Consider the following 27,140-nt stretch of genomic DNA (forward strand, 5'->3'; position numbering starts at 1 on the left):
CCGCCAGTCAGCGCTGGTGGAGCGGAGCGGGGAGGGGGGAATCCAGCCCCTCCCCTGTCACGGCAGAGCCGTGACAGTGAGCAAACGCCGGTATGGGTTCGCTCACTTCCCGATCTACTGAGCCGACCTGTCTCATTGTCACAGGTCTAGAACTATGAGGTGAGTGAAAAGCACTCACATCATAGTTCTCCTTTAAAAAAAAAAAAAAAAACCTTAATTTATATAGATGTCAAGAGTCCAGTATGTTTTATCTAATGCAACACTATAAAGATAAAAAGGGCAGGTCTCAGCATTGCCATGACCATGGAGAGTAGTTATATTATGAGAGACCTGTACAGAGTTAATGTCATATCTGAATTGTTATAGGACACTTCCTACACATCTATATGTCATAGGTGGTCCTGCATTGATAAAGGCCAGATGGTAAGACCCTAAACCTACATAAAGCTACCTTTATGTCTCTGTGCTTGATGAAAAAAAGTCATAACTAATTGGGCATTCATTTGGGTATGTGAAGCTGATACAGAGTAAGGTTGGACATACACATACCGTTTGACAATTTTGAGCAAAGGTTGTCTCAGTTCAAAGCCATAGCAGTACAAAATCAGGTTTAGATTGCAATTGTGGTACGATCACTAGTTTACTGGTTTACTAAATACTTCAACCTTCCAAAACCTTTAGACAAATCCGCAAAATGTGACCTACAGAAAAGGATTACCAAAGCTTATCTTGGAAACTATGCTAATACAAACCTTTGGAACACACAACAAAACATCTTTGAAAATCGCTTTAGATAATGCAAAGCAAATATACTGTCCCTGATCAGATCTAACTAAGCATTACCCTATTGGATACAGCATAAAAATAATCAGCATTATAATCAGCATTATAGTTAAACCAACTAAAAAGTTCAAAAATATTTTTGGAGGGATATGTGTATCAATTAACACTAACAGAAAAGAGGTAATTTGCTTCAGTTTGTGGCAGCAAATTAGTGGAACAAAATCAATCAAGACAGATGTACAATAATACCATCAGAACAAGCAAAGACAACAAATGTTAGAAAGAATAATATGAAAATCACTATCAACCCTTAGAAGCCGCTGTAACTCCTACACATATGTTTAGCTTCTAAACCAGTGGCCAGAGCAGACCTTATTCTGTTTACTAAATTATAGCTCCAGGAATGCCAAACTTTTTTTGCCCAGACCCTTTCTTTCCAGTCCAGTTTTATCAAGATCTGGTCTGTCAAAAATATATTTGCACTGAATAACTAAATGTGCCGAGCTACAACAATGAGCAATACAAAACAAAAACAATAAAAGAATCTGTGACTCAAACAAATGTCAGTGAAGAAATAGTAAATGGATCAGATGTTAAGTCTGTAAATGTTCATAACTCTGAAGATGTTCATATATAAACAGCAATAGTGATGAATATTTCTTGTTCCTTCACCAAATGCACAACACCAGATATGGGGGTGCTCACCTTATTGATAGACCCCCAACAAAAAGGCCAAATCAGGCAATTCCCTTTTTAACCAGGGGAGGGGGGCCCTCAGCTCCAATTGCTCACAGTTGTCCTCCAATGATGTAATCAAACCAACAGACAGATCTTTATATCACTTCTTTAGCAGGGAAACAATAACCTCCAATCTTTATCAAACTGTAGGCCTCCTAAGTATAGGATGTCAATACCAGGATCATGTTATCCAAAAAGAGAAAGCAAACACCATAGCGCGTACCATACAGAGTATGATTTATTAAAAGAAATTACTCACATAAAAGCAGTATAGAGGGGTTCCTTTCCTTTCTATAGAGGGGTTATGAGATGTATATTTTTACAGTGTACTGCATATTTGTATTTATTTTTTCTTATTTTTGCTCTTATGGGGATAGATTTTTTTATTGCAATGTTTTTGTGAGTGAGTGAATGTGAGTGAATACGGTAGATACTGACTGTTTCCATTCTTGTGATGGGCAGTCTGGTCTATTCAGTGAATGGTGGTAAGTGGGAGTGTTTCTTGATTATAGATGTGACCATATATTTGACCTAGAACGTCAGATGCTCCTGATCCCTGATGAAGTCACTCTGGATGTAACACATGTAGGGCGGAGCATTTGACATCACATTAATCTTTATGACCCATGGCCGAGGTCATTTGGAACTCCTACATACACTTCTGAAGGTGCCCATACACTGCTCGATTCTCTTACGAGAATCGCGGGAAATCACGCGATCGTACGAGAATCGAGCAGTGTGAACGAAGGCGTGCAACCGTTTCTACTGTACAGTCGCACGTCTTTTGTCTAAGGAGCACGCTAGAAAACCAGCCGAAAATCGTACGATTTTCGGCTGGTTTGAACGGTGCTCGGGAGACAGCGCACACTGCCCGTTCAGCATTGCGGTCATCGGAAGCCCGCCCCTCAGGGGGGCGGGCTTGCGATGATCGAGAGTACGATCTGCCTGTCCAAGATGGGCAGATCGTACGTTTTTGTAACCACTTTACAACCATCGCAAGACCTTAGTCTTGCGATGGTTGTACAGTGTATAGCCACCTTTAGAAAGATTCCTTGTTGTGTTACCACTGCTTTCATGGGAGTAATTTTCTTTTAATAAGTCATACTCTGTTTGGATGGTATGCGCTGTGGTGTTTGCTTTCTCTTATATCCTGATATTGACATCCTATACCGAGGAGGCCTACAGTTCAATAAAACTTGGAGGTTATTGTTTCCCTACTAAAGAAGTGATATAAAGATCTGTCTGCTGGTTTGATTACATAATTGAAGGACATCTGTGAGCGATTGGAGCTGAGGGCCCCCTCCCCTGGTTAAGAAGGCCTGATTCGACCTTTTGTTGGAGTCTATCAATAAGGTGAGCACCCCTATATCTGGTGTGGTGCACGTGGTGCATTTGACGAAAGTACAAGAAATATTCATCACTATTGCTATTTATATATGGACATCTTCAGAGTTATGAACATTTACAGACTTCACATCTGATCAATTTACTATTTCTTCACTGAATACTTCACTGAGTCACAGATTATCTTATTGTTTGTTTTTTTGTATTGCTCATTGTTGTAGCTCAGCACATTTAGTTATTCATTTTTCACGTATCACAGTGGGTGTACATTCCAGTGCCTTGTAGCTGTTAGCTTGCTTATTGGCATAGTTGATTTCTATATATTTTTATCAATATATTGGCATTATCTTCTTCATCTACTGATTTTAGTTGCTGACTGTGTTCCAGATTAGGACGTTTCCCCCTCACTTCCTTTCCTAGAAACAGATAGCATTGGAAGCAATCTTTGTCCTGCTTTATAAGCAAGTATACAGTATACTAACAGCAAGATATTTTTTACAGCCTGCATAATTATCCATGAAGTATATCAATGTCACCCATACTTAGGCAAACGATGTCCATTGTTTATACCTTCATTTTACATAAACTCCACACTTACCTTTTAGCATTGTTCTTCCGACGGAGCCACAGGTTAAACTAGGAAGACCACTTCTTGCACCTAACAATGCAATTGCTTCCAGCAGTGCCCCACTTATGAACTGAGATGTGGCTGTTCTATGCAATGTTGCATAAAATCCAGAATAGGCATTTTGTTTCAGAGTCAGACAAGGGAGGTTGGCAACCAGAGAAATCAAACGTTTTTCAAGCAGGCACACAGAAAGGTGATCCGTGTCATTTTCCCCATTGTAGAAGCTGCAATTCTGGAAAATAAATAAATAATGTATTATTTATCTTAAAACATATACTTACCAACATTAGTAATATTATGTCATGTATCTGAGAGTGGTTTGAACAAATTCGAACCATACCACCAATTTCCTTCTAGTAATCCTTATTCTTGTAACACACACTATCAATTTCTAAAACCCACCACAAGCACCCCACGCACCATCTAAAAGCTGAAGAGGAGAGCATTATATAGTTATTACAGATATCAGAATACAGTGAATGGCACATAAAACTTTGTTTTAGGTAATGTACCTTCTAATACTTTCTGCTCATATTTAAAGTCACTAAATTCTAAATACATAGGTACTAGATGTGTAGACAAATACACACAGGTAGTTATGTACAGATACCTTAATTCATAAGTTATGCATATGTTTTTTGAGACTGGGCAGCCTCTGGTAACTATTCATGAACTAGTAGTCTCAGTCATGCCAGGATGACCAGCTTGAAAGCAGCTGGAGTGTTTACTATATGCCAATGTGTGCATTATGTAGCGTATAACTATTTAAGCTCTACGCTGTACAGCTGTGACTGTATGACAACATCTACCGATTTGCCAACCACCATGTGGGGTATCTAACACAGGCCACCCCAGAGCTCAGTAAATTGTTGACCATATCATATGTCAATATGGTGCCCTCTCTTATCGCTAAAACAAAAAACACACCAGAAAAGTAAAAAAAACAATTATCATCCCCAAACCCACAATTGATCCAAAGGGAAGCAAAATAAAAAAAAAATTAAAAATTGTCATCCAATTTCTAAGAGCAAAAACAATTGTATTACTGTACTTACCAAAATATCAATTTCTTGGAGTTTATTGAGGGCCACAGGACTGGGAGACAATTGGGCTATACACGTGAGGTACATGTGTTCCCTAATGAACGCCAAGAAAAGACTTTTAAGATAAGTACAAAAATCCAACTATCTCATTCATTGAAGAGCACAGGATTCAGAGACAACTGGAATGTCAAAAAGCAGCTCAAATAAGAGATAGGCAACACAGCAAACAAGAAGCAAACAGGTCTACTAAAAACAAAAGAAGTGGGGACTGTCTGTACCTCAAAGAGCCACCTGAAGGACCTTATGCCAAAAGTTGGCAACAGATGAGGCCTCCACATCCACCTGGTAAAACTAAAGCTGGCCATACACCTTAAAGAGGCATTTTACCCACCAATTTATTGCCTCCCAAAACAGTTTCTTTTAAGACATGCCAACTGTCAAGGTTACCAGTGGGCTCATTTCCACTTTCAACTGAGCTTTCAAGCCCTTGAATGTCTGGTGTCATAGCTGTGCAGCATGTCACATGTGCAGCACCATGGCAACTGCAAATCCAAAGAGAGGCTAAGATGATACCATCCTTGGCTGTAAGAGATATGAAGATGTATTTCCACTTAAATATGTTCTCACTCAGCTCTACAGGGGGTGAGGTGAGTAATCCCTGCCTGAGGTCTAGTTTTCTGCTAGGGCAAATGAGTACTCTTACCCCTAGTGACATACTTAGTAAGGGTGTGCAAGGCAGCTACAAAAAGTCATTGATGGGAATTTATAAAAACTGAAGCAAATAAAATATGCAGCAACTGTGCATGGCAACCAATCAGCTTCTCTCTTTCATTTTCAAATCTTAAGTGGAAACTGAAGAGAGAAGCTGATTGGTTGTCATTGGGCAACTGCTCCAGGTTCTGTCTGCTCCAGCTTAGATAAATTCCCCCATTGTCCCTTGAAAAGCATGTACAGAAACCACTTTTTCTATGCCTACTGCACAGCCCAAGGAGTCCTCTGTATGTTCACTGACAGAAGACTCATACAAGCTTTAAGACAGGAGACATCCACCAACCTATTTACACAGTATTTTAAAGGCAGCCTTTCTCAACAAGGGTACCATTCGGGTTTATCAGGGGTGAAGAAAAAAAAGCAATAAACTTGCAAAAAAATTCAACATTCTGGTAAGTGGATCACGGGTGATAGTAAGTGGTTGATATTTAGCAGCATAACAACCAGCCCACTCTGTGGGCTGGCTGCCAGTGTCCCAGCAATGAATGATGTCATCGGTTGCTAGGACGCAGGCAGGCAGCCTGCACAGCTTCCCTAGTTGCAGTTCCCAGCATGTTGCAAGAACTAGCTGCATGAGCCACAGTACTCTGGTTAAGAAAAACACATATAGATAAGGAGTAAACAATGCAGAGGAATTTGGCAGAGAATGGTTTATATTGTCGAAGAGAGATAAGATCCTGGATGATTTGTGATGGGACGGGGGATGTCAGGTACAGGTTGATCTGAGATAAACTGAGGAAGACTCGAGTAGCCCTTAGGGGTCCGTGACCAGATGGCACAATGCAAGGATTTTTAACAAAGGAGATACAATTTCTAGTGATTTTACATAATGGAGGCAGAGGTCAGAGGAGACACTGTGATCTGTGATGGGATGGGGCTGTTATGTTGGACTTTTTCACTTTTGTGCAATGGATCACATTTGAGCAAGTTGAATGTGGTGATGGTAAAAGTTTAACTAGTAAAGCAATATATGATCCCATTTCACCAATTTTAGTTTTAGTGACAGCAAGCGTACAATGGGTTGTAAACAATGGGGCAGGGCCAATAATTGTGTTCTCCATAAAAAACATTTTCACTCAGACATACCGAGGAAAACACAAACCTTAAATACAGCTCTGGCATTTGGACATACAGTCATATGGTAGCCATCCTCAAGGTAAATGTTTTGAATACTCACGCTTGCAATTATGCTATCATAACAAGTTTATCTTGGAAGCAAGGCACTACACGCATTGATTATGTCTGGGTAGAACCACAATCAGGACTGGCTTTCTAATCAAGCGGGACTAGTATTTTATACTGGGGTACCTCATGATTTGCATAGGGCTCTAGGACTGAAAAAGGGTTTGCGAAACACTGGTTTAGCCCTGGCGGTATGAGCTCAAAACACTTCACAAACGGGATCTGATAGGATCCTTAAAAAAAGGCATATCCTGCACAGGGATCATCAGTGCTTAATTAGATGGGATACTGCAGGATCTACAGTGTGATCAGCCCACTGATTAGTAAAAGATTCTTCAAACTAGTATAATGACACCAAACATTTGGGAGGTGTGATCAGCTTATCAAGAGTCTAAAAGGTGGCCATACAGTTTACAACCCTCGCAAGACTTTTGTCTTGCGAGGGTTGTAAAGTAATTAGAAAAATGTACGATCTGCCCATCTTGGACAGGCAGATCGTGCTTGCGATCATCTGATGACTGCAAGCGGGCGCACACCGGCCCGTTCGGCAGTTGTCGAACAAGCAGGCTACTAACTCGCCGAGAATCGTACGATTCCCAGCGTGTTTTCCAGCCTGTTTGTTCCATGGAAGACGTGCGACCGTACAGTAGAAACGGTCGCACGCTTTCCATACACTTTGCGATTATTGTACGATCGCGGGATTTCCCGCGATTCTCATACGATAATCGTGCAGTGTATGGGCACCTTAAGGGATCCCAGACAGGTAGCAGCACTAGTTGTAGCTACAGGCTGGTTTTCCAGTTACAAAGTGATGTGGACGGCGTGAATAAGAGCTGGGAGTAATGGCAGCAGCCTGCGACCTTAGGGGCAATATCATAATGATCAGATCAAATAATGTTATGATCAGCACTACACATCGCCATCACACCAGTCAATTTCAGTACTGCTAAAATCTCTTATTAATGATCCACCTGTGCAGCACTTTGTATTTGTGTAAACAACTACGTTTTAATCTTTAATTTACTTCTTTGTTAACTATATGTGATCTGTAATACACTCCAATAATTAACAGCTGCACACAGACAGTGTACGATCTCAGATGCAGGCATGATGGATCCAGGTCCGTACACCGTCTGCATGCAGCTGTCAAAACTCGGAGCTGCAGGAAGCAGTGTGTGAGGGTGAACAGCTCCTGCATCTCCATAGACTTACATGAGCTGCCCACGTGCTTCTTCCCACAGCTCCAGGTGTATCAAGAAAAAGCTCTTCATGCTGTTCAGGGCAACACGCCTTGTGTGAATGAGGCCTTAAACAGAGCACATAGAGAACAATTGTTTTCTTGCTAAAACCAAGATGGCTGCCAGATCATGCGACCTATGACCTTTATGTTGCCCACGATTAAACACAGCACAGTTCTCTATCATTGCGCCAAATTTCATGAGTTTTTGCATAACGGTGTGGTTATAATTAGCATTTTAAAAAAAGAGCATCAAAATAATAGGAATATTTATGACTAATCTTTTGCAACATAAAGGTCATAGGTCACATTGCCTGGCAGCCATCTTGTTTTGGGTGATTATATTCAGCTCCATATTCAAACATTTGGTTCTCAGGAACTATTACAGCTACAGATGTACAAATTGCTGTGTAAAGTTATGCATCTTGTCTTGAAGTGTATTGTGATTGTAATGTCTTCCATATATTGTAAAGTGCTGCGCAAACTGTTGGCGCTATATAAATCCTGTATAATAATAATATATGCCTTTGCGTTAAGCCTACATTGATTAGTGCAGATCAATGCAGCTCAACACACCTGGTGTGAACAAGCCATTATATGCACATTAAACAGGTCAGTATAATTAGTGATTTACAAATAAAGTATACCCAAACAATTTAGATAATTAACTTACAACTTCTAGGCCTAAATAAAGAAGTAGATGTTAAAAAAAAGAAGAATTTATAAAAAGCAAGATGTGAAAAACAAAGCAAGACTTGATGTCTGCACTAAATTAGTGTTTCTTTTAGCAGATACAGGAAGAAATGCCTTGTTGACAAAAAAAGGAGACACTGTTTCCTTGGACGGATTACACATGAAATAATGGTGTTAATCCAACATGTGTAAAGTAGTCTTCAAGACTGTCGCCAGAATATCTGTTCGTTGTAGAACATTTTCCAATTCTGTTCCTTTTCACAAGAGACTGTTCTTGCGCTGAATTATTTATTCTTTCTAATTTACAGCCAGTGTTTGAGTGTGGCATTATATAAATAAATATAAACTACCTTTTTTGGTAGTCACTTCAAAATATTTACTTTTTCAACAGACAACTGAAACTGTGTCCAGTTACTGTTGTCTTTTTCTTGTTCTATTGCACTGTAACGTTTGCTCCTGTATTACTGGATTTGTTTTAGAGCACTTGAATGCAAAATATATCGGCAATTTAATCTGTAAATACATCTTGCAAGAAAGTTGTTTCAAAATCATGAAAGTGTAATAGTACGGGGTTGCATTTATCGCACATTATGTCTCATGTTAACGCGTGCTGCGTAAAGCTTTTTCACTTAATGGGCTGCTAAACCTTCCACAACAGATCTAAAATTACACCTCAAAACGAGTCCCTTGTTATCTCTCGTCTTGACTATTGCAACTCCCTCCTCACTGGCTTACCTCTACACAGGCTATCCCCCCTTCAGTCTATAATGAATGGTGCTGCCAGACTCATTCACCTAACCAACCGCTCAGTTTCTGCAATCCCCCTCAGCTGATCCCTGCACTGGCTTCCAATAGCCGAAAGGATAAAATTCAAAATATTAACAATGACTTACAAAGCCATTCACAACTCTGTCCCCAGCTATATCTCAAACCTTGTCTCAAAGTATCACCTTAACTGTCCCCTCCACGCTTCAAAAGACCTTCTGCTTTCCAGCTCCATTGTCAACTTCTCCCATGCTCGCCTCCAGGACTTCGCTAGAGTCTCTACCATCCTCTGGAACTCTTTACCCCAACCTGTCCGTCTGTCTCCCACTTTGACTGCCTTTAGGCGATCCCTTAAGACTCATCTCTTCAGGGAACCCTATCCCGCCTCAACCTAACCGCTCAACCATCACGTTCTCAAACAATTTATCCCCGCACAGCTAACTCCTCATGTATCACTTCCCTCTACCTTTTAGATTGTAAGCCCTCAGGGGCAGGGGCCTCCTTACCATGTTGTATTGTGATTATAATTTCTTCCTTATATTGTAAAGCACTGCACAAACTGTTGGCGCTATATAAATCCTGTATAATTATAATAATGTGCATTTAAGTTAATGTAGTGCTTCACAATGCACTGCAGTAATTACTGTGCATTGCATGGCACCACAGCGCACCAAAAGACATAACTGACGTCACAAATTATTGCAACCCAATGCTGTGCATGAGACCTTAGTATTTCAAGTTCATATGACATGGAAGAAATGGCGCAGTCACCAGTGGTGGACCTAAAGAGCAAAGGGATCCACCCCACCCGAATCTCACTGGCCCCTCAACCCCCCCTGCAGTCTCTGCACTAAAGGAGCTTACACTCTAATGCCCCCCCATAGTCACACACTAATATTATACATATATATTGCTCTGACATATACCAAAATGCTAAACAGAGAACACTGAGCCAGTCACAGCAGTCTCTGTAGAGAGGAGAGTACAGAGATCAGCGGTGTAATGGAGATTAAGAAGTCAGTGGTATAATTTTAGAGTACAGAGGTCAGTGATGTAACGCAGAGTACAGAAGTCAGTGATGTAATGCAAAATACAGAAGTCAGCAGTGTAATGCAGAGTACAGAGGTTAGTGGTGTAATGCAGAGTACAGAAGTCAGCGGTGTAATGCAGGGTGCAGAGGTCAACAGTGTAATGTGGAAAGAACAGGGACTTACAGTGTACACAGTTGATCTGATTCAAGTGCTCTGCCCTCATGCCCTCTTCCTCTCCTGGTGGAGGGGAGAGCAGCGTTGTTTCCTCATGCTCTCAGGTGAAGAATTCAGCCAACTCCTTGCCCCCTGACTTCAGGACTCGCTCTCCTACAGCTGGCCAATGGTAGGTCTGCACTCTCCCTCTCAGCCTATAGCAGCTGAAGTGGGCAGAGGAAGCTCCAGATGGCCGCGGAGGAGCCCGATTAGTGAAGCAGGCAGATAGCAGAGACAGCGGAACAGATTTTTCTCCTCTCCGGCCACTGCAACTACAGAGCAGCAGAGAGGGGACAGCTGACAGAAGTGATAGCCACTGCAGAGGCAGCAGCCTTTTTTGAGGGGCCCCTCTGCCTACAATCCCGGGACGGGATCTCAGTGGCCCCCAGCCTTAGGCCCTGGGGCAACTGCACTAGCTGCACCGGCGGTAGGTCTGCCCCGGAAGCCACTCTTAAAGTTTAATTTCCTGATACAGTCACACTTTGCAGATTCAAATTTATTAACAAAAAAAAAGCAAACACTAGGCTGAGAGTTAAATTGGGGAGAATGATTTCCTCAGTCTACTGCAGGCAGGAGTAAGCATTTTCTCAGTCTCCACTGCCTCACTGATCACTCATAATGTCAGAGGTGTGAGGTTGAAGCAAGGGGCTGATCTGTGTTTAATATGTGTACACACAGCCTGGAGCATTTTACACGGCTGTGTTATAGATTTTATGGATTTCATGGTCATTGATTTCATGGAGTTGAAGAAAATGCAGAATTTACTGTCAGATCTTGGAGAGTTAGAAGCACTGTATGCTGCACTAATATGGCTACAATCGCCTTACACATTGAGAGGTAAAAAACATTTCCAAGTACTACATTACTTAGAATGAATACAATGAACATGAAAAATATATCTCACACTATAGATCTGCTTTGTAAACATGTCACAAATCTGGGAAATTCTAACATAATACAGCTACAGGGCATACTAAGCTCAACTTTTCATGTAAAGGTAATGATAGGCAGCTTCATAAACCAATAGAGGGAACACAGGAGGTTAAAAGCCAAATTTGATTTACAAGATTGGTTGGGATTTACACATTCTTTTTGCTGCCTGGATCTGCTAATCATTTTGACATGTTTTCACAGAAGGTAACCCCTGCATATGCATTTTAAGTTATATGGAAAATGTATTTAAAAATTATATAACATCACGTACAACATAAACATATGGCTGTACAATTTCACTGACTGCGACAGTGAACATGTCTTAGAATTCTCAAGTACTGTATTCTTCCGTGTATAAGACTATACTTTTTCTTAAAAATATTTACCTAAAAATGGAGGGGCGTCTTATACACGGGGGGCCTAGAGGAGAACCGCTGTTGCGAACTGCCAATACCTCTGCAAACTAGCCTCACGAGTGAAACTTCCGATTGCAGAGACAAGCTAACAGGTTTCCTCCAATCATGAGCCTTATGTACCTGACGTCAGCTGATGCTACGGAGAGCGTGTAGCCAGTGCCCAGATGCAACAGGGAGCCCATAAAAATGTCAGAAAACAAAAAAAATACCGGTACCAGTAAGCAGCTGTCTTACTCTGCAAAATTTAAACTGGATGTAATCAGTTATGCAAAAGAGCATGGAAAATATTGATTTCTGAATTTTGGGTAAGAAAAGTGGGGGGCGCCCTATACATGGGGGCGTCTTATAGATGGAAAAATATGGTAACCTCAAGCACATGACAATATGCTTGCATCCAGTAAAAACATTCCCAAGCTCATCCAATTCATCCCCACATAGCTACCCCCTCATGCATCACTTGCCCCTCCTTTTTAGATTGTAAGCCCTCATGGGCAGGGCCCTCCTTACCACCATGTCTTTAATTGTATTGTGATTGTAATGTCTTCCTTACATTGTAAAGCGCTGCGCAAACGGTTGGCGCCATATAAATCCTGAATAATAATAATCATCCAATCATGTAATTTCTAAAATAAATCTCAACCCAATCAGAAAAACTTAAACACATTAGCAAAATTTCTTAAGTGTTTTTTAAAAATCTTTTTAACCACTTGCTGTCCGGAGCAATTTCCTAATATTTGCACACACATGATAAAATCTGAATTTTTGGCTAGAAAACAGCTTCATACCCCCAAACAATTATATATTTTCTGAAAGCAGAGGCCCTATAGAATAGAAAAATGCTAGTTGCAATTTCTTATGTCGCACGGTATTTGTGCAAATGTTTATCACACCAGTATTTTTAGGCTGCAATACACTAAAATGAAATTTAATGCACAGAAACAGAGTATAATCCCCAGTTTTTTGGTACATTATAAAAGATGGGGGCATGTCGGGCAAATTGATACCAAACATATCAAGCCTTAAAATTGCATGCATACCCATGATACCCAAAATTTCCCATAGGGAACAATTGAAAACCTTTTACTGCTCATTAGTTTAGTGTTAACAGTGATTACTGGCCCTAGTGATCGGAGGAGAGATCAGTGGCTAGAAGCTTGCTGACCTCCCTCTGATCGGTGAGGGGAGACCCGCTTTGCCAGCCCCAGGCATGCACAGGGGACAGCAGAGCCGGTGTAGCCGGCGTCAGGGGGACACTCATTCGGCCGCACCTTATAAGCAATCCGGCAGATCGCTTGTATCTAAACAGCCATCGATGGCTGTTTAAAATGATACCAAGAACACGTTTGTAGCAGCAGCAGCCGTGTTCTTGGTGTAACCGCTTCAGGACCAGGATGGATTTTGACGGTGGGTGGTCCTAAAGGGGTTAAAAGTTGCAGCTTTAATTATGTTACTGTGATTGTCTCCCAATTGTGCTCCTGCATTGTCACCTTGTCAAATGAGTCCCAGTTGGCAATAAAAGTGATTGTGTTGACACAAATTGTGCAGGCATGGTCCACTGTAGTCACTATCAGGAAGACAGTCCAGGACAATTATATGCAGCCATTACTGAAGTGAGTACATGTTGACAGGAGATCAGCAACAGGGAGATGCAAAAAAGATAAAAAAGTAAAACCTTATTTTATTTTAAAAATTCCTTTTTTTGATACACAGTCCCTTCAGCCAAGCCAGTTCAGGAGAGAACACATGACCAATGTCATAGTCATCTGACAAGTGTGAGGGTGCTGTGCCTTGTCATGGTTTGATAAGCATTAGAGGTGTAATGTTAGGGGAATCCAGCAGGATCGCAGGACACAGGCTTTGCAAATAAAGTAAAGTTTATTAACTGAAATAGCTTCACAGCAGCAACATAACAACTCAGGTCATCTTCACTGACCAGCTGGCCAACTCAAACAGCAACTCATCAGTACAACACAAAAGAACAGTCTCACCGACATGAAGATTTCAGAGCTGCAATCGCAGTTTAAACAGTCCCAGACTTCCAGGGTAACTTTCCCAGTCTACAGATTTCAAGCAAGATTAATGACATTCAAGCTCACAGCAGTACACAGATCCCCACTCTCCAACCTCCTCCACACTACTCCTCACCTGCTAGCTACCACTTCCTGTCGTTTAAACCCACTCTTCCTCCAGCAGGTGAGTTAACCCCGTCTCATCCTTTAAAGGGACCACAGTCCAAACAGAGGGGAAATATAGCGTCCTTCCAGGACCCAGCCGCGGTGTCCTGTACAGAGGTAACACATAGTTCTCACCCATACAGGTTGAGGGGGCTCCAGGATATGTGTTTCATATAGAGAAAGCTGGCTTTTCAGTTTTCTCCAGGACTGGTAAACCCTGGTCAGGGTCCTGAAACCCGGAGGCTTTGTACAGACTTGGGTGAGATGCAGCCTCCAACCCTGTTTCAACATGTTTCAATGTATATCAGCACCCGCTGATTTTGCGGCTTTGCACAGCCCTTATTGTGCAAGGGCTGGCTAGATTTCAGGACTCCACCTGGGAGACAGGAGGGTGGAGACCAGTGCAGCTGGGAGCTGCAAGGTGTGTACCCAGTTACACACCTTGCAGCTCCAGGTTAGCACGGTGTTTGCAAGACTGCCTGGAGGCCACAGACAAGGATTTGAGGACGGAGGCCAGAGCAAAGCTAGGAAGCTGGATGCATGTTTCTTTATGAAGAGAGATGTTGAATTACCCCTACAAGGGCAAATGCATTATGTTTTGAGAACTCTCACCTCTCTCTTAAGAAAACTGGTCAAGGATACCCTAAAAAGAAGATTTAATCTAGTGACTGTGTCCTTATTGCTCTACTATTTGAAGCTAGTTCTCCACACCAGGTACTGGGGGACTGCTGAATGTAGGTTTTTATTAAGAATATGTAAGGTTGCTGATGACATGTAATTAAATCATGAAGGGTCACTAATTAAACAGGTTTGCCTGAACTATAATTTTTAGATGGACTTGGCCTTTTACTTTTCCCTTCAGCATTTCAGCATAAACAATTCCCTTCAGCAAAAACAATAACCTTTTTTGTGCTATTCAGATTAGGGTAGAGAATGTCTATTTCTATATACAATCTAGCACAAAATGAATACTGTACACAATATGCTTCTAAGCACAAAACTAATAACATTTTCCAAGCACATGCAAGTTCACAGTGTCCCGAACAAAGATTCCAGCCATTGATAAGCTCATGACAGGGAGAATAGTTGGAATGCTTAGAGAGACCAAGATGAACGATTATTTAAAAAAAAAAAAAATTCTTAAGATTTAGGAAGGTGTTTATAGCTGTACTTTAGATGTGGAAGCATCAGACTCGTCTGTCTGCAATGGCTTTGAAAACAGATATCACAAATACTTCCAACCACAAAATAATCAGCTGTTGGGACTAGTAAACTGCAAACCCAATGAAAAGACTCCGGTTTGTGACTTAAAATACTTGAAGGACCATTCTTCTTTGGCACACAGGGTTCATTAACAAAATATCAACAAACAACTATAACCCATTGAAGACAAAGGCAAATGAAAACTGCACTGCCCAATTGACTGCCAGATGAAGCTGATGCCATTAAGTGCTGATGCGCATGCAACAAAAAACAACTTTTCTATGGAGAGAACTGAAAACTCTCTGCTTGAGTATGACCCATACAGGCACATCCACTGCTAAATCTGCAAGCAATTCTCAAATGGAAAGCATTGATTGTGATAATTTATTCATTGGTTATGATAATCTGAGTGTGTATACACACTTGAAATTAGTTTAGTCTAACATGGCTGATAACATAGAAAAGCAGACTGAATTTAAAGTGTATGTTAATTCTACAGACTGGTGGTGGGCTTTTGCTATAATGTACAAGTACGCACAGTAAACTTGCACATTATGCCACATACGATACCTTCTTCCAGCAGTGACAGATGCAGGTTCCAATCATCACTTTGTCCAACTCCATTTCCCCCACTGCTTCTTTCAGGTTCCTTGATGCTCCTTTTCAGCCACTGGATGGCCACTGATGATCCAACTCCTACGCTTGGGCACAGCAGATACATCATCACTGCCACTTGGCTCTATTCTCAGCAGTGCATAGGAACAGAAATAATGCTAGGAGCATAGGTAAAGGTTTTTTGGCAGAAGAGACTTTGTATGTAGCTTTTGCCAAAAAACTGTAGCTCCTAGCACATTTTCACAGTGGGGTTTCAGCTTTGCTTTAACAATACAGTAAATATTATGACATGTCAAGCATCTCAGGTTTAGTAATTATCAATTGCAAAGTTGTGAATTCCCACATATCTCTCTTATATAAAGATAATTTGTCTTTCCATTTTAAAGTATACCTATACGCAAATGGCATAAGCTCCCTCCACTACAAAAGACTCCCAAGACTAAACTAATGGTTATACAGTGGCTTTCAAAAGAATTCTCCCCCTTGCCATTTGTCCTATTTTGTTGCATTACCACCTGGAATTAAAATTGATTTGTTAGGGGTTTGTATTAATTGATTTACACAACATGCCTACCACTTTGAAGAGGCAAAATATTTTTTATTGTGATACAACAAGAAATAAGACAAAAAACAGAATACTTGAGCGTGCATAACTATTGACCCCCCAAAGTCAATATTTTGTAGAGCCACCTTTTGCAGCAATTACAGCTGCAAGTCTCTTGGGGTACAACTCAATAAGCTTGGCACATCTAGCCACTGGGATTTTTGCCCATTCTTCAGGGTAAAACTACTCCAGCTCCTTCAAGTTGGGTGGGTTTTGCTGGTGTACAGCAATCTTTAACTCATGCCACAGATTCTCAATTTGATTGAAGTCTGGGCTTTGACTAGGCCATTCCAAGACATTTAAATGTTTCCCCTTTAAACCACTTGAGTGTTGTTTTAGCAGTATGCTTAGGGTCATTGTGAACCTCCGTCCCAGTCTCAAACTTCTGGCGGACTGAAACAGGTTTTCCCTCAAGAATTTCCCTGTATTAAACACCATCCATTATTACTTAAATTCTGACCAGTTTGCCTCTCCCCGCTGATGAAAAACATCTCACAGCATGATGCTGCCACCACCATGCTTCACTATAAGTATGGTGTTCTCGGGGTGATGAGAAGTCGTAGGTTTGCGCCAGACATAGCATTTTCCTTGAAGTCCAAAAAGCTCAATTTTAATCTCATCTGACCAGAGTACCTTCTTCCATATCTTTGGGGATTCTCTCACATTTGTGGGGCGAATAGCAAACAGGTTTGCTTATTTTTTTCTGTAAGCAATGGCTTTTTTCTGAACACTCTTCCATGAAGGTCAGCTGGTGGAATGTACGGCTTAAAGTGGTCCTATGGACAGATACTCCAATCTCCGCTATGGAGCTTTGCAGCTCCCTCTTTGGTCTCTTTGTTGCCTCTCTGATTAGTGTCCTCCATGTCTGGTCCGTTAGTTTTGGTGGGCAGCCCTGTCTTGGCAGGTTTGTTGTGGTGCCATATACTTTCCATTTTTTTATAATGGTTTCAATGCTGGTCCGTGGGATATTCAAAGTTTTGGATTTTTGTAACCCAACTCTGATCTGTACTGCTACACAACTTTGTCCCTGACCTGTTTGGAGAGCTCCTTGGTCTTCATGGTGATGCTTGCTTGGTAGTGACCCTTGCTCAGTGGATTTGCAGACCCTTTCAGAACACGTGTATATATACTGAGATCATGTGACCCTTAGATTGCATACAGAAGGTATTTATTTAACTAATTATGTGATTTCTGAAGGTAATTGGTTGCACCAGATCCTATGTAGGGGCTTCATAGCAAAGGGAGTGAATACATATGCACACGTAACTTTTCCAGTTTTTATTTTTATACTTTTTGAAAACAAGTTATTTTCTTGATTTCACATCATCATTTTGTTCTATTCCGTGTATGTCCATTATATGTAATCCAAATGAAAATTAATTTTAATTCCAGGTGGTAATGAAACAAAATAGGAACAATACCAAGGGAGGTGAATAGTTTTGAAAATAACTGTATGATTTCACCTGAAGACGAGTATCAGCCATTCACAGGTCTAATCCCCCCAGCATTAATCAGAAATCACATGAGCAAAGTCCAGGCTTTCGACTATTTAAAGAGACCCTGTCATCAGACCTTACTTAAATGAAAAACCTTGCACCAGTAGATGATAAAAAGCACCTGTATGTTTCACCACTTTTTAAACAGTTTTTTTTCCTCTTGTTGTGCCCATGAAACTTTAGTAGGAATCTCTAAAAAACACAAAAGAAGAGGCGCCTTTCCTGGTGCAATATCGTTTAATCCAAAAAGACAGGCATAAAGGTGAATCGACAGGTACTCCCTATGTTGAAGATAAAAACAAGCCGTTGGACAATATGACCGGAGCAATAAAAAGATCCGGATAGCGTGTCCTGTGTAAAGCACAGGACACGCTTCATGTATATTGAATTCCATGGGACCAAAAATGCACTACAACTTCAGCCCTTTTATTTCTCTCTTTTTCAATCCAAGCAAGACTGACAATAAAAAAGCTTTATGTAACATCAACACTCTCATCCAAACATGGCCAGGCTGCCCAACTTGCATATCCTCATTTGAACAACGATGCTTCAGCAATCCACACTCCCTAGACCAAGTTTCCATACTTGAGATAAAAATCAAACAAAGGAAGCAACCTGCTCCTTGTGTAGTATTTATTAGATTCCAAATGAATAGATAAAAACTCATCAGACCCACAAACATGTCCACATGTTAAGCCTCTCCTAAAATCTTTCAGGATGGTTCGCATTTGATACTAGACATATATTAAACTGTTACTATCAGAGACACTGATTGCTGGATTATTGGAGATATCTGACTAAGAGGGTTTGCCCCCGAAAACATATTAAGCCAGGAATCAGGGATACTTAAAGTGACATTAAACCCTCAGATTTTTTTACATAAACCAAAACTGTAATGTGCGCCTTACTTTAATCCATGGTAGTTTCCCTTCTCCTTGCTGCTCTTTCTTTTAAATACGTATCTCTTCTCATGCTGGGCAGAACTTCCCTTTGCAGCTGAGTGCCTTGTCTCTGGAATGGATACATGGTGTCTGTGTGCAGGTTCACAACCTGAGCCAGCACTACTGGAAGAGGCACTCAGCTGCAAAGGGAAGTTCTCCCCAAGCATGAGAAGAGAGACGGATTTAAAAGGAAGAGCAGCAAAGAGAAGGGAAACAACCATGGATTACAGTAAGGCACACATTACAGTATTGGTTTATGTTAAAACATCTGAGGGTTTAATGTCACTTTAAGCTGGCGGGTCCAGCAATCAGCATCTCTGCTAGTTACTGTTTCAAATGTGTCTAGGATCAAATGTGGACAATCCTGAAAGATTACAAGAGAGACTTAACATGTAGGCATGTTTGCGAGTGTGAACAAACAATACTACATGAGCAGTAGGTGCTTGCTGTCATTTGCTTTTATCTCATGTACTAGAGGATCCACCTTGACTAAGGATAGCTGCCACTTATGAGGTGAAGAGCTCTTATTGTGAAAAGTTTATGAGCACCTGGGTGGCTGACATCAGCGTTGGAATTGTGTTTGCTAATTTCTGTACTATCTCCTCTACAGTGAACTTAGCACATCTAATGCACCGTACTTGTATCTGAACAGCAATCGCCCACTGTTTAAAATGATACCAAAGTATTTTGGAAACAACGTAATCCCCCTTCAGAGATGGACTATGTGAATAGGGTGAGGGATGTCCAGAGAATGGAAAACTTATCCTCAAGAATAAATGATACTATATCCCTTTATAGCAAACAGTATATAACAAAGCGCCAGCGGCTTGTATCCAAACACGGAGAATATCTGAAATGGTCTCAAAATGACCCGCAGATGGGGCAGGCTCTCAAACAGGCTTTGGGAAAGCCTCAACTCTGGAAGAAACAAAAACAAAAGAGCGCCTCCATCACGTAAAACCGTTTTAATGAGACAGATTTAAACAGATAAAAACATATAAAAATATATAGTATGTTTTTATCTGTTTAAATCTGTCTCATTAAACCGGTTTTACGCGATGGAGGCGCTCTTTTGTTTTTGTTTATATCCCTTTATCATAAAGTCTGGGAGATATGGGAGGAACAGGAGATACTTCCAACAATCGGACCACTGGATTAGGACTACCCAGTCCTAAAATTACTCATTTCAGATTTATCCCTGGGCAGAGCTATCTTTATTATATTCTTTTTCTTTTCTTACCTTTCTCTTTCTTAGTGAATGGATGCAAGATTGCTATATAATAATGACAATTATATATATTGCTAATGCCTCTAATGTTCTATATTTATAGGATGAGGATACTTTGACTGTATGACCACTATAGTTATTATCCCTTATTGCCGACAACGTGGATTCGATTTCTCATGTAACGGTTATGATATAGAATGTAGCATCTAGAATGCATTTTAGCTCCATTTACATTACTATTGTGTTAATCATGTAACTTTACTTACTCCTGTGCACTGCTGTGTTTTGTGTATCTTTAAATTTTCCAAAATAAAAAAATTATCAATCAAAAAAAAAAAGATACCAAGAACACGGCAGCAGCAGTGGTACAACTACTTCAGGACATTACTTTTTTTTACTGTGGGTGGTCCTGAAGCAGTTCATGTAAAAGAAAAACGCTTTATGTAAACATGCGAGCATAGGTCCACTCTACAGCATACATAAAGTCTATTTTTTTTTACATTTTGAATAGAAAGCAGGAGTGTATTGCATATTTATTTGTGCTCCCACTGAGGAAATGTATTTCCTAGTGATTATTGTGACTAGGACAGAAAGTGGTGGAAATTTAACATTTTACAGTTGTCACCAGAACAGAAGTTGTTAGCAAAATAGGACTGAAGGGAAATCTTCCAATGGGGACACCTACTTGGTGCCAACTCTCCAAGAGTGAATTTCTCTTTATTTTGGAGAACTTTTCTCTCAAATCTTGAAGTGCCACTAGACCATAAGGATCTCCCCAGTAAGGCACATACAGGGGGAAAAAAAAGTCTGACTGATATTTTAAACATTCCCTATCCAAAACTACACTGTTGTACAATGTTCTTGTACCAAACATTTCCATACCTTATTTTCATGCTTGTGAAGTCAAATTAGAGGCATCCCTGCAAACGGAGTTTTATTTTTGTTGAGACCCTTGCTAAGATTCTCTGTGGCTCTTTTTCATATTACAACACAACATTGAGAGAATATGGAGGTGTTGAAAATTAAGGCAAACTATGCTACTCCATTCATTGAGAGCAGGGGTAAGCAACATGTCAGTTGTGATCTACCGGTCGTTTGCTGCATGTGACATGTATATTGCATTCCTGCTGTCTGGACCCTCCCATCAGAAGTGTTTCCCCCACATTTGCAGAGAGGTGGCAAGATATAGCTACCTGTTCTACCTTGCTGCTCCCTCTATCCCAGGCGCAAGTTTACATACAAATGCCTGGGATGGATGTAAAAGGTTAATTAGAGGGGACCAGCACTGCAGAACACGTAGCTATGTCTCAGGACTGCTTCCCTGCATCACTTTGCATATGGGGACTGCATCAGCACTCTTGAAGGGGACATGATGGTGGCACTGGAGGGATATATTGGGGAACAATGGGGTGACAGGGTGGCACTGGGAGTAATTACTGTCATAATACTGAGAAACACACCAAAAAAAAAAAGTTTTTAAATAGAACTAAACTTGATTTAGATTGAATCTTTTCATAAATTCATGCGTATTGTGTGACCTGGATAATTTTAAAAATTAGAAATAGCAAAGGGATGCTAAGCCCTCATTCACACGAGAAAAGGCCGGCACGTACAGCTCCATGCTGTTTGCACAGCCGTATCAGGCAGCTCCCGGGAAGGACAGGTGATGCGTGTGATTAGTACGCAGCCCCTGTCCTTCTCTATGGGAGTACGCAGCCATACGCCGCCCTACGCTCACCCACCGTGCACGTCCGTGCGGGTGTCCGTACTCGTACGCTGACAGGAGGGATCATGTCTGCATTCGAACCGGGACACTCGCACCGGTACGGACCTGCACTTGGGGTGAGCGTAATGCGGCGTATGGCCACCTACTCCCATAGAGATGGTCAGGAGCTGCGTACTAATCACATGCAGCACCTGTCCTTCCCGGAAGCTCCCTGATATGGTCGTGCACGCAGCACGGAGCTGTACGTGCCGGCTTTTTTTATTATGTGAATGAGGCCTAAAAGGGTACTCTAAAGTGCCATTTTCTTAGATGTATGCTATACTTTAAAAAAAAACTGTAGGAGGACAAAAATTTTAAAGTAAAAAGGTTTGCACAACTCAGCATTAGACCAAAAGTAGTCTGGCTTTTTTACAGAGTTAATTATGTAAAAATTACTGGCACTAATAGGATAAATCTGAAATGATGTAAGCATAATAATTTTGCTTGCGAAATGTGAGTAGTCAACTGTCTACCTTTATGCTGTCATTGTGTTCACAGGTCATACAGTCGTCACATATGCACTAGAAATGAATTTTTGACACTTATCTGTAAATATTACATGTATGTGTAATATGCTGCCTGACCAGAGTTCAGTTACCTTAGCTCTGATTCAGTTAGTTGTGTTTTTTTTTTTTCAATTAATTCCTAATAGAAAGGACCACATTTTCCCCTTTTCTCCAATTATGGTAGGAACCAAGCTGTGACTTATTTTCTAAGCCATACAGAAAACAAAGGTGCATTGAACAAATTGGATTAATGTTCAAGTGAGAGCGTGCAAATTGATTTCTCGAAAAAGCCCTGAAGGTTATTTAAAAAAAAAAAACACTTTCAGTGTTTTAAGCCTTTGACACTCAAAATTATTAATGTCTTTTTCACAAGTTGTTGTAAAGCTTTAGAAAACACCTCTGCGTGTTTTTCAAATAAAGGGTTTCCACTCATTAGTGCACCTTCTTTTTCCCCCTACTCTGGCACTTTTTCCTTATATGTGCCTTTTGTTCTGAAATGAATATGTTCTGTAAATTATATACCCTTTATTCATAATGCGTGAGCAGCATGCCAGATCACTTCTTATCCACATGTCTATGCCTTTAAGAGACCACACTTGACAGGCACATATCAGTGCATTTGGTAGTGTTCTGTGAGGCAAGAAAAATTTATTTTTTTATAGGACCTATTTGCAACCCTGCACTGAACTGGAGTAAGTTGGTCAAAAGTGCCACAGGCTACACTTTTGCACACTCCCCTGCATTGTCACTTACAAATCAGTTGGAATTGGTTTTCTTAAAAAATGCAGAACAATAGACATAAAACGGCAAAGGAACAGGTGTTTGTTCACAGAGTTGCAATTTAAATGCTGTGAAAAGGCCCAACCCTGCATCACTTTGCATATGGGGACTGCATCAGCACTCTTGAAGGGGACATGATGGTGGCACTGGAGGGATATATTGGGGAACAATGGGGTGACAGGGTGGCACTGGGAGTAATTACTGTCATAATACTGAGAAACACACCAAAAAAAAAAAGTTTTTAAATAGAACTAAACTTGATTTAGATTGAATCTTTTCATAAATTCATGCGTATTGTGTGACCTGGATAATTTTAAAAATTAGAAATAGCAAAGGGATGCTAAGCCCTCATTCACACGAGAAAAGGCCGGCACGTACAGCTCCATGCTGTTTGCACAGCCGTATCAGGCAGCTCCCGGGAAGGACAGGTGATGCGTGTGATTAGTACGCAGCCCCTGTCCTTCTCTATGGGAGTACGCAGCCATACGCCGCCCTACGCTCACCCACCGTGCACGTCCGTGCGGGTGTCCGTACTCGTACGCTGACAGGAGGGATCATGTCTGCATTCGAACCGGGACACTCGCACCGGTACGGACCTGCACTTGGGGTGAGCGTAATGCGGCGTATGGCCACCTACTCCCATAGAGATGGTCAGGAGCTGCGTACTAATCACATGCAGCACCTGTCCTTCCCGGAAGCTCCCTGATATGGTCGTGCACGCAGCACGGAGCTGTACGTGCCGGCTTTTTTTATTATGTGAATGAGGCCTAAAAGGGTACTCTAAAGTGCCATTTTCTTAGATGTATGCTATACTTTAAAAAAAAACTGTAGGAGGACAAAAATTTTAAAGTAAAAAGGTTTGCACAACTCAGCATTAGACCAAAAGTAGTCTGGCTTTTTTACAGAGTTAATTATGTAAAAATTACTGGCACTAATAGGATAAATCTGAAATGATGTAAGCATAATAATTTTGCTTGCGAAATGTGAGTAGTCAACTGTCTACCTTTATGCTGTCATTGTGTTCACAGGTCATACAGTCGTCACATATGCACTAGAAATGAATTTTTGACACTTATCTGTAAATATTACATGTATGTGTAATATGCTGCCTGACCAGAGTTCAGTTACCTTAGCTCTGATTCAGTTAGTTGTGTTTTTTTTTTTTCAATTAATTCCTAATAGAAAGGACCACATTTTCCCCTTTTCTCCAATTATGGTAGGAACCAAGCTGTGACTTATTTTCTAAGCCATACAGAAAACAAAGGTGCATTGAACAAATTGGATTAATGTTCAAGTGAGAGCGTGCAAATTGATTTCTCGAAAAAGCCCTGAAGGTTATTTAAAAAAAAAAAACACTTTCAGTGTTTTAAGCCTTTGACACTCAAAATTATTAATGTCTTTTTCACAAGTTGTTGTAAAGCTTTAGAAAACACCTCTGCGTGTTTTTCAAATAAAGGGTTTCCACTCATTAGTGCACCTTCTTTTTCCCCCTACTCTGGCACTTTTTCCTTATATGTGCCTTTTGTTCTGAAATGAATATGTTCTGTAAATTATATACCCTTTATTCATAATGCGTGAGCAGCATGCCAGATCACTTCTTATCCACATGTCTATGCCTTTAAGAGACCACACTTGACAGGCACATATCAGTGCATTTGGTAGTGTTCTGTGAGGCAAGAAAAATTTATTTTTTTATAGGACCTATTTGCAACCCTGCACTGAACTGGAGTAAGTTGGTCAAAAGTGCCACAGGCTACACTTTTGCACACTCCCCTGCATTGTCACTTACAAATCAGTTGGAATTGGTTTTCTTAAAAAATGCAGAACAATAGACATAAAACGGCAAAGGAACAGGTGTTTGTTCACAGAGTTGCAATTTAAATGCTGTGAAAAGGCCCATTTAAAAATGTATTTTTATTTTATTATAATTTTTAACACTTTTATATATTTTATATTATTGCTAAATGGAAAGGCATAGCAAATTATGAATGGATACTTAACCCAGTCCATTATCTGAAACAACTATGGAAGACACACACTACCAATTCTATTTAGAACTATTTTTATGTCCCTCGCTTATGACACTAATATTTTCAAGGTATAACGTATTTTTAATGAACTACATTTTTAAATGTCATATTATTCTTAAATGTTTTTTTTTAAATAAACAAAATGAAAATAGACAAACATATAAAACATTTAACCTAGAACTGGTATACTAAAAAAAACCTAGCAAAACAAGAGCTAAAGACAATGGGGAGGAAGCATATATGTATGGCTCATTATTTAAAAAGTAGTAAAACAGGAAGAATCTTTAATAAAATATATAATAAATGTTTTAGCTATAGCCTGTTGCAGATCCTTCCACAATCATACCAAACAGTTTGTGATCTGCAGTGACAACAGTGTAACTTTACAACAATTTTCAAACTCACATTGAATGATCAATAAAAGAAAGAGCAGGCACCTGTTTATAAAGCAGCACCTATTTCACAGAGTGGGGAAACCTTATTACCTGTCGAGTTTTAATGTAGTGTCTCTATTGGGAAGAAATCTACATACTTCCTATTCTGTCAGATACCCTTTCAAAAACAGGAAATGAAGAGAGATCTTCCCAGTGAGGATACCAAAAGCATTCAAAACCTAAAACAGGTTCTAGCTCTTCCCCTAAATTTTAGCTTGAAGCTGATATGTAGGCCTCACAGGTGTACTATATGTCTCCTATATAAACGCTGTATAAACGTTAGTGAAGAACATAAATAAATAATTGAAGATATAGCAGGTTCTGAATTTGGTAAAATGAGCAATGTACATTGATAAGAATTTTTCCAGCAGATTTACAATAACCAATATAAAACAGATTTAACCAATTTGTGAAAAATATTACATATATTTTACAAGGCTATAAGAACATTAAATAGGAAACCAGTCCAGAATGAGCATTGGTAAAAATCTGAATCTCCACTCTTACATTGTGATAACACTCCAGCCTTACACCAGGGACAGCTGTGTGTGCGGTTATTCACTTGCTTTCTTTTCCTGTCAGGGCAGAAATGGCAGTTCAGTACTGACCCGAAAGCCCCATGGAGGCTTACCTGTCTCAGCACAGAGAAGACAACTGACACAATCTTTGGGCTACTGAAAGAAGGTAAAACTGTAAATTAACAATGCCTTTATTCTTCTTTCATGAAATCCTAACAGCACCTTCATTATACAACAGTTTTCTGAGTGTTTGTTGGCACTGAGCCGAGAAAGGAGACAGGATAGCCTAACACTCAGCCCGACACTTCTGCACTGACAGGGAAAAAAATTCAAGTAAATAATGAAATATCACATCATACTTAAGAGATAAACTGCACTTTTGTAACAATTTAAACAAAAAAGAGAATCAGATTATTATAGATGCTGATTTGTTCTCTTTAATGTATGTCATTCTTATCTTTTCCCATTACAGTAAAATGTGGTTTACTTGTTGCTTTCTAATTTAGACCATCTGGCTTATGACCAGAAAAAAAAAAAACTTGAACTAAACTTGCCTCATTCCCCACGGGATAAATATAAAAAGTAATTCTTCCATGAGATTTCTTTTCTCTGGGAGTTTTCCTATATTGCACTAGCAATATACACATTATGATCACATCCTGTTTGTAAAACTACATAAATTCATTTTTATGTTTAGGAAATTTCACATATGGTGCATATGTATCCTAATGATATTTTTATTTGATTCTTTTTCTTTGTAATATAGCATTTAAGGCTGACCATACACTATTATTTCTTAAGGTTCATCCCTTCACATGCAAATGTAATGTGAAAGCTGGAGCAAAAACTGTTGCCCTGGACCTACCACATGATCTTTGTATTTTTTTTTTCCCTGAGAAAGATGAAATCTTATGTGCTGCCTTAGGCAACATCTCCATATTAATATACCCCAGTCATCAGAAACCCAAATCACTTTTTAAACTGATTTAGTGGATATTTGGGACTCTTGAACACTCCAGAATACCCAAGCACACAATGATTTCGAAACACTGGCTCAGGTTTAGATGCA

The 27,140-nt window shown here is 40.2% G+C and overlaps 1 protein-coding gene across 1 annotated transcript in view; it reads right to left on the bottom strand.

The window, feature by feature from the left end:
* The window catches only part of PLCE1 (phospholipase C epsilon 1), a 197,364-nt gene that overhangs the window by 136,063 nt on the left and 34,161 nt on the right, over positions 1–27,140 (bottom strand). The window contains exons 2-3 of the mRNA XM_018562672.1: positions 11,654–11,660; positions 3,464–3,717 (exon numbers count right to left, since the gene is read on the bottom strand). Coding sequence (XP_018418174.1) covers positions 3,464–3,717; positions 11,654–11,660 — 261 coding nt within the window. The remainder of the gene's footprint in view (positions 1–3,463; positions 3,718–11,653; positions 11,661–27,140) is intronic.

This window comes from Nanorana parkeri, unplaced genomic scaffold, assembly GCF_000935625.1.
Source record: "Nanorana parkeri isolate BGI_ZX_2015 unplaced genomic scaffold, ASM93562v1 scaffold590, whole genome shotgun sequence".
Taxonomy (NCBI): Eukaryota; Metazoa; Chordata; class Amphibia; order Anura; family Dicroglossidae; genus Nanorana; species Nanorana parkeri.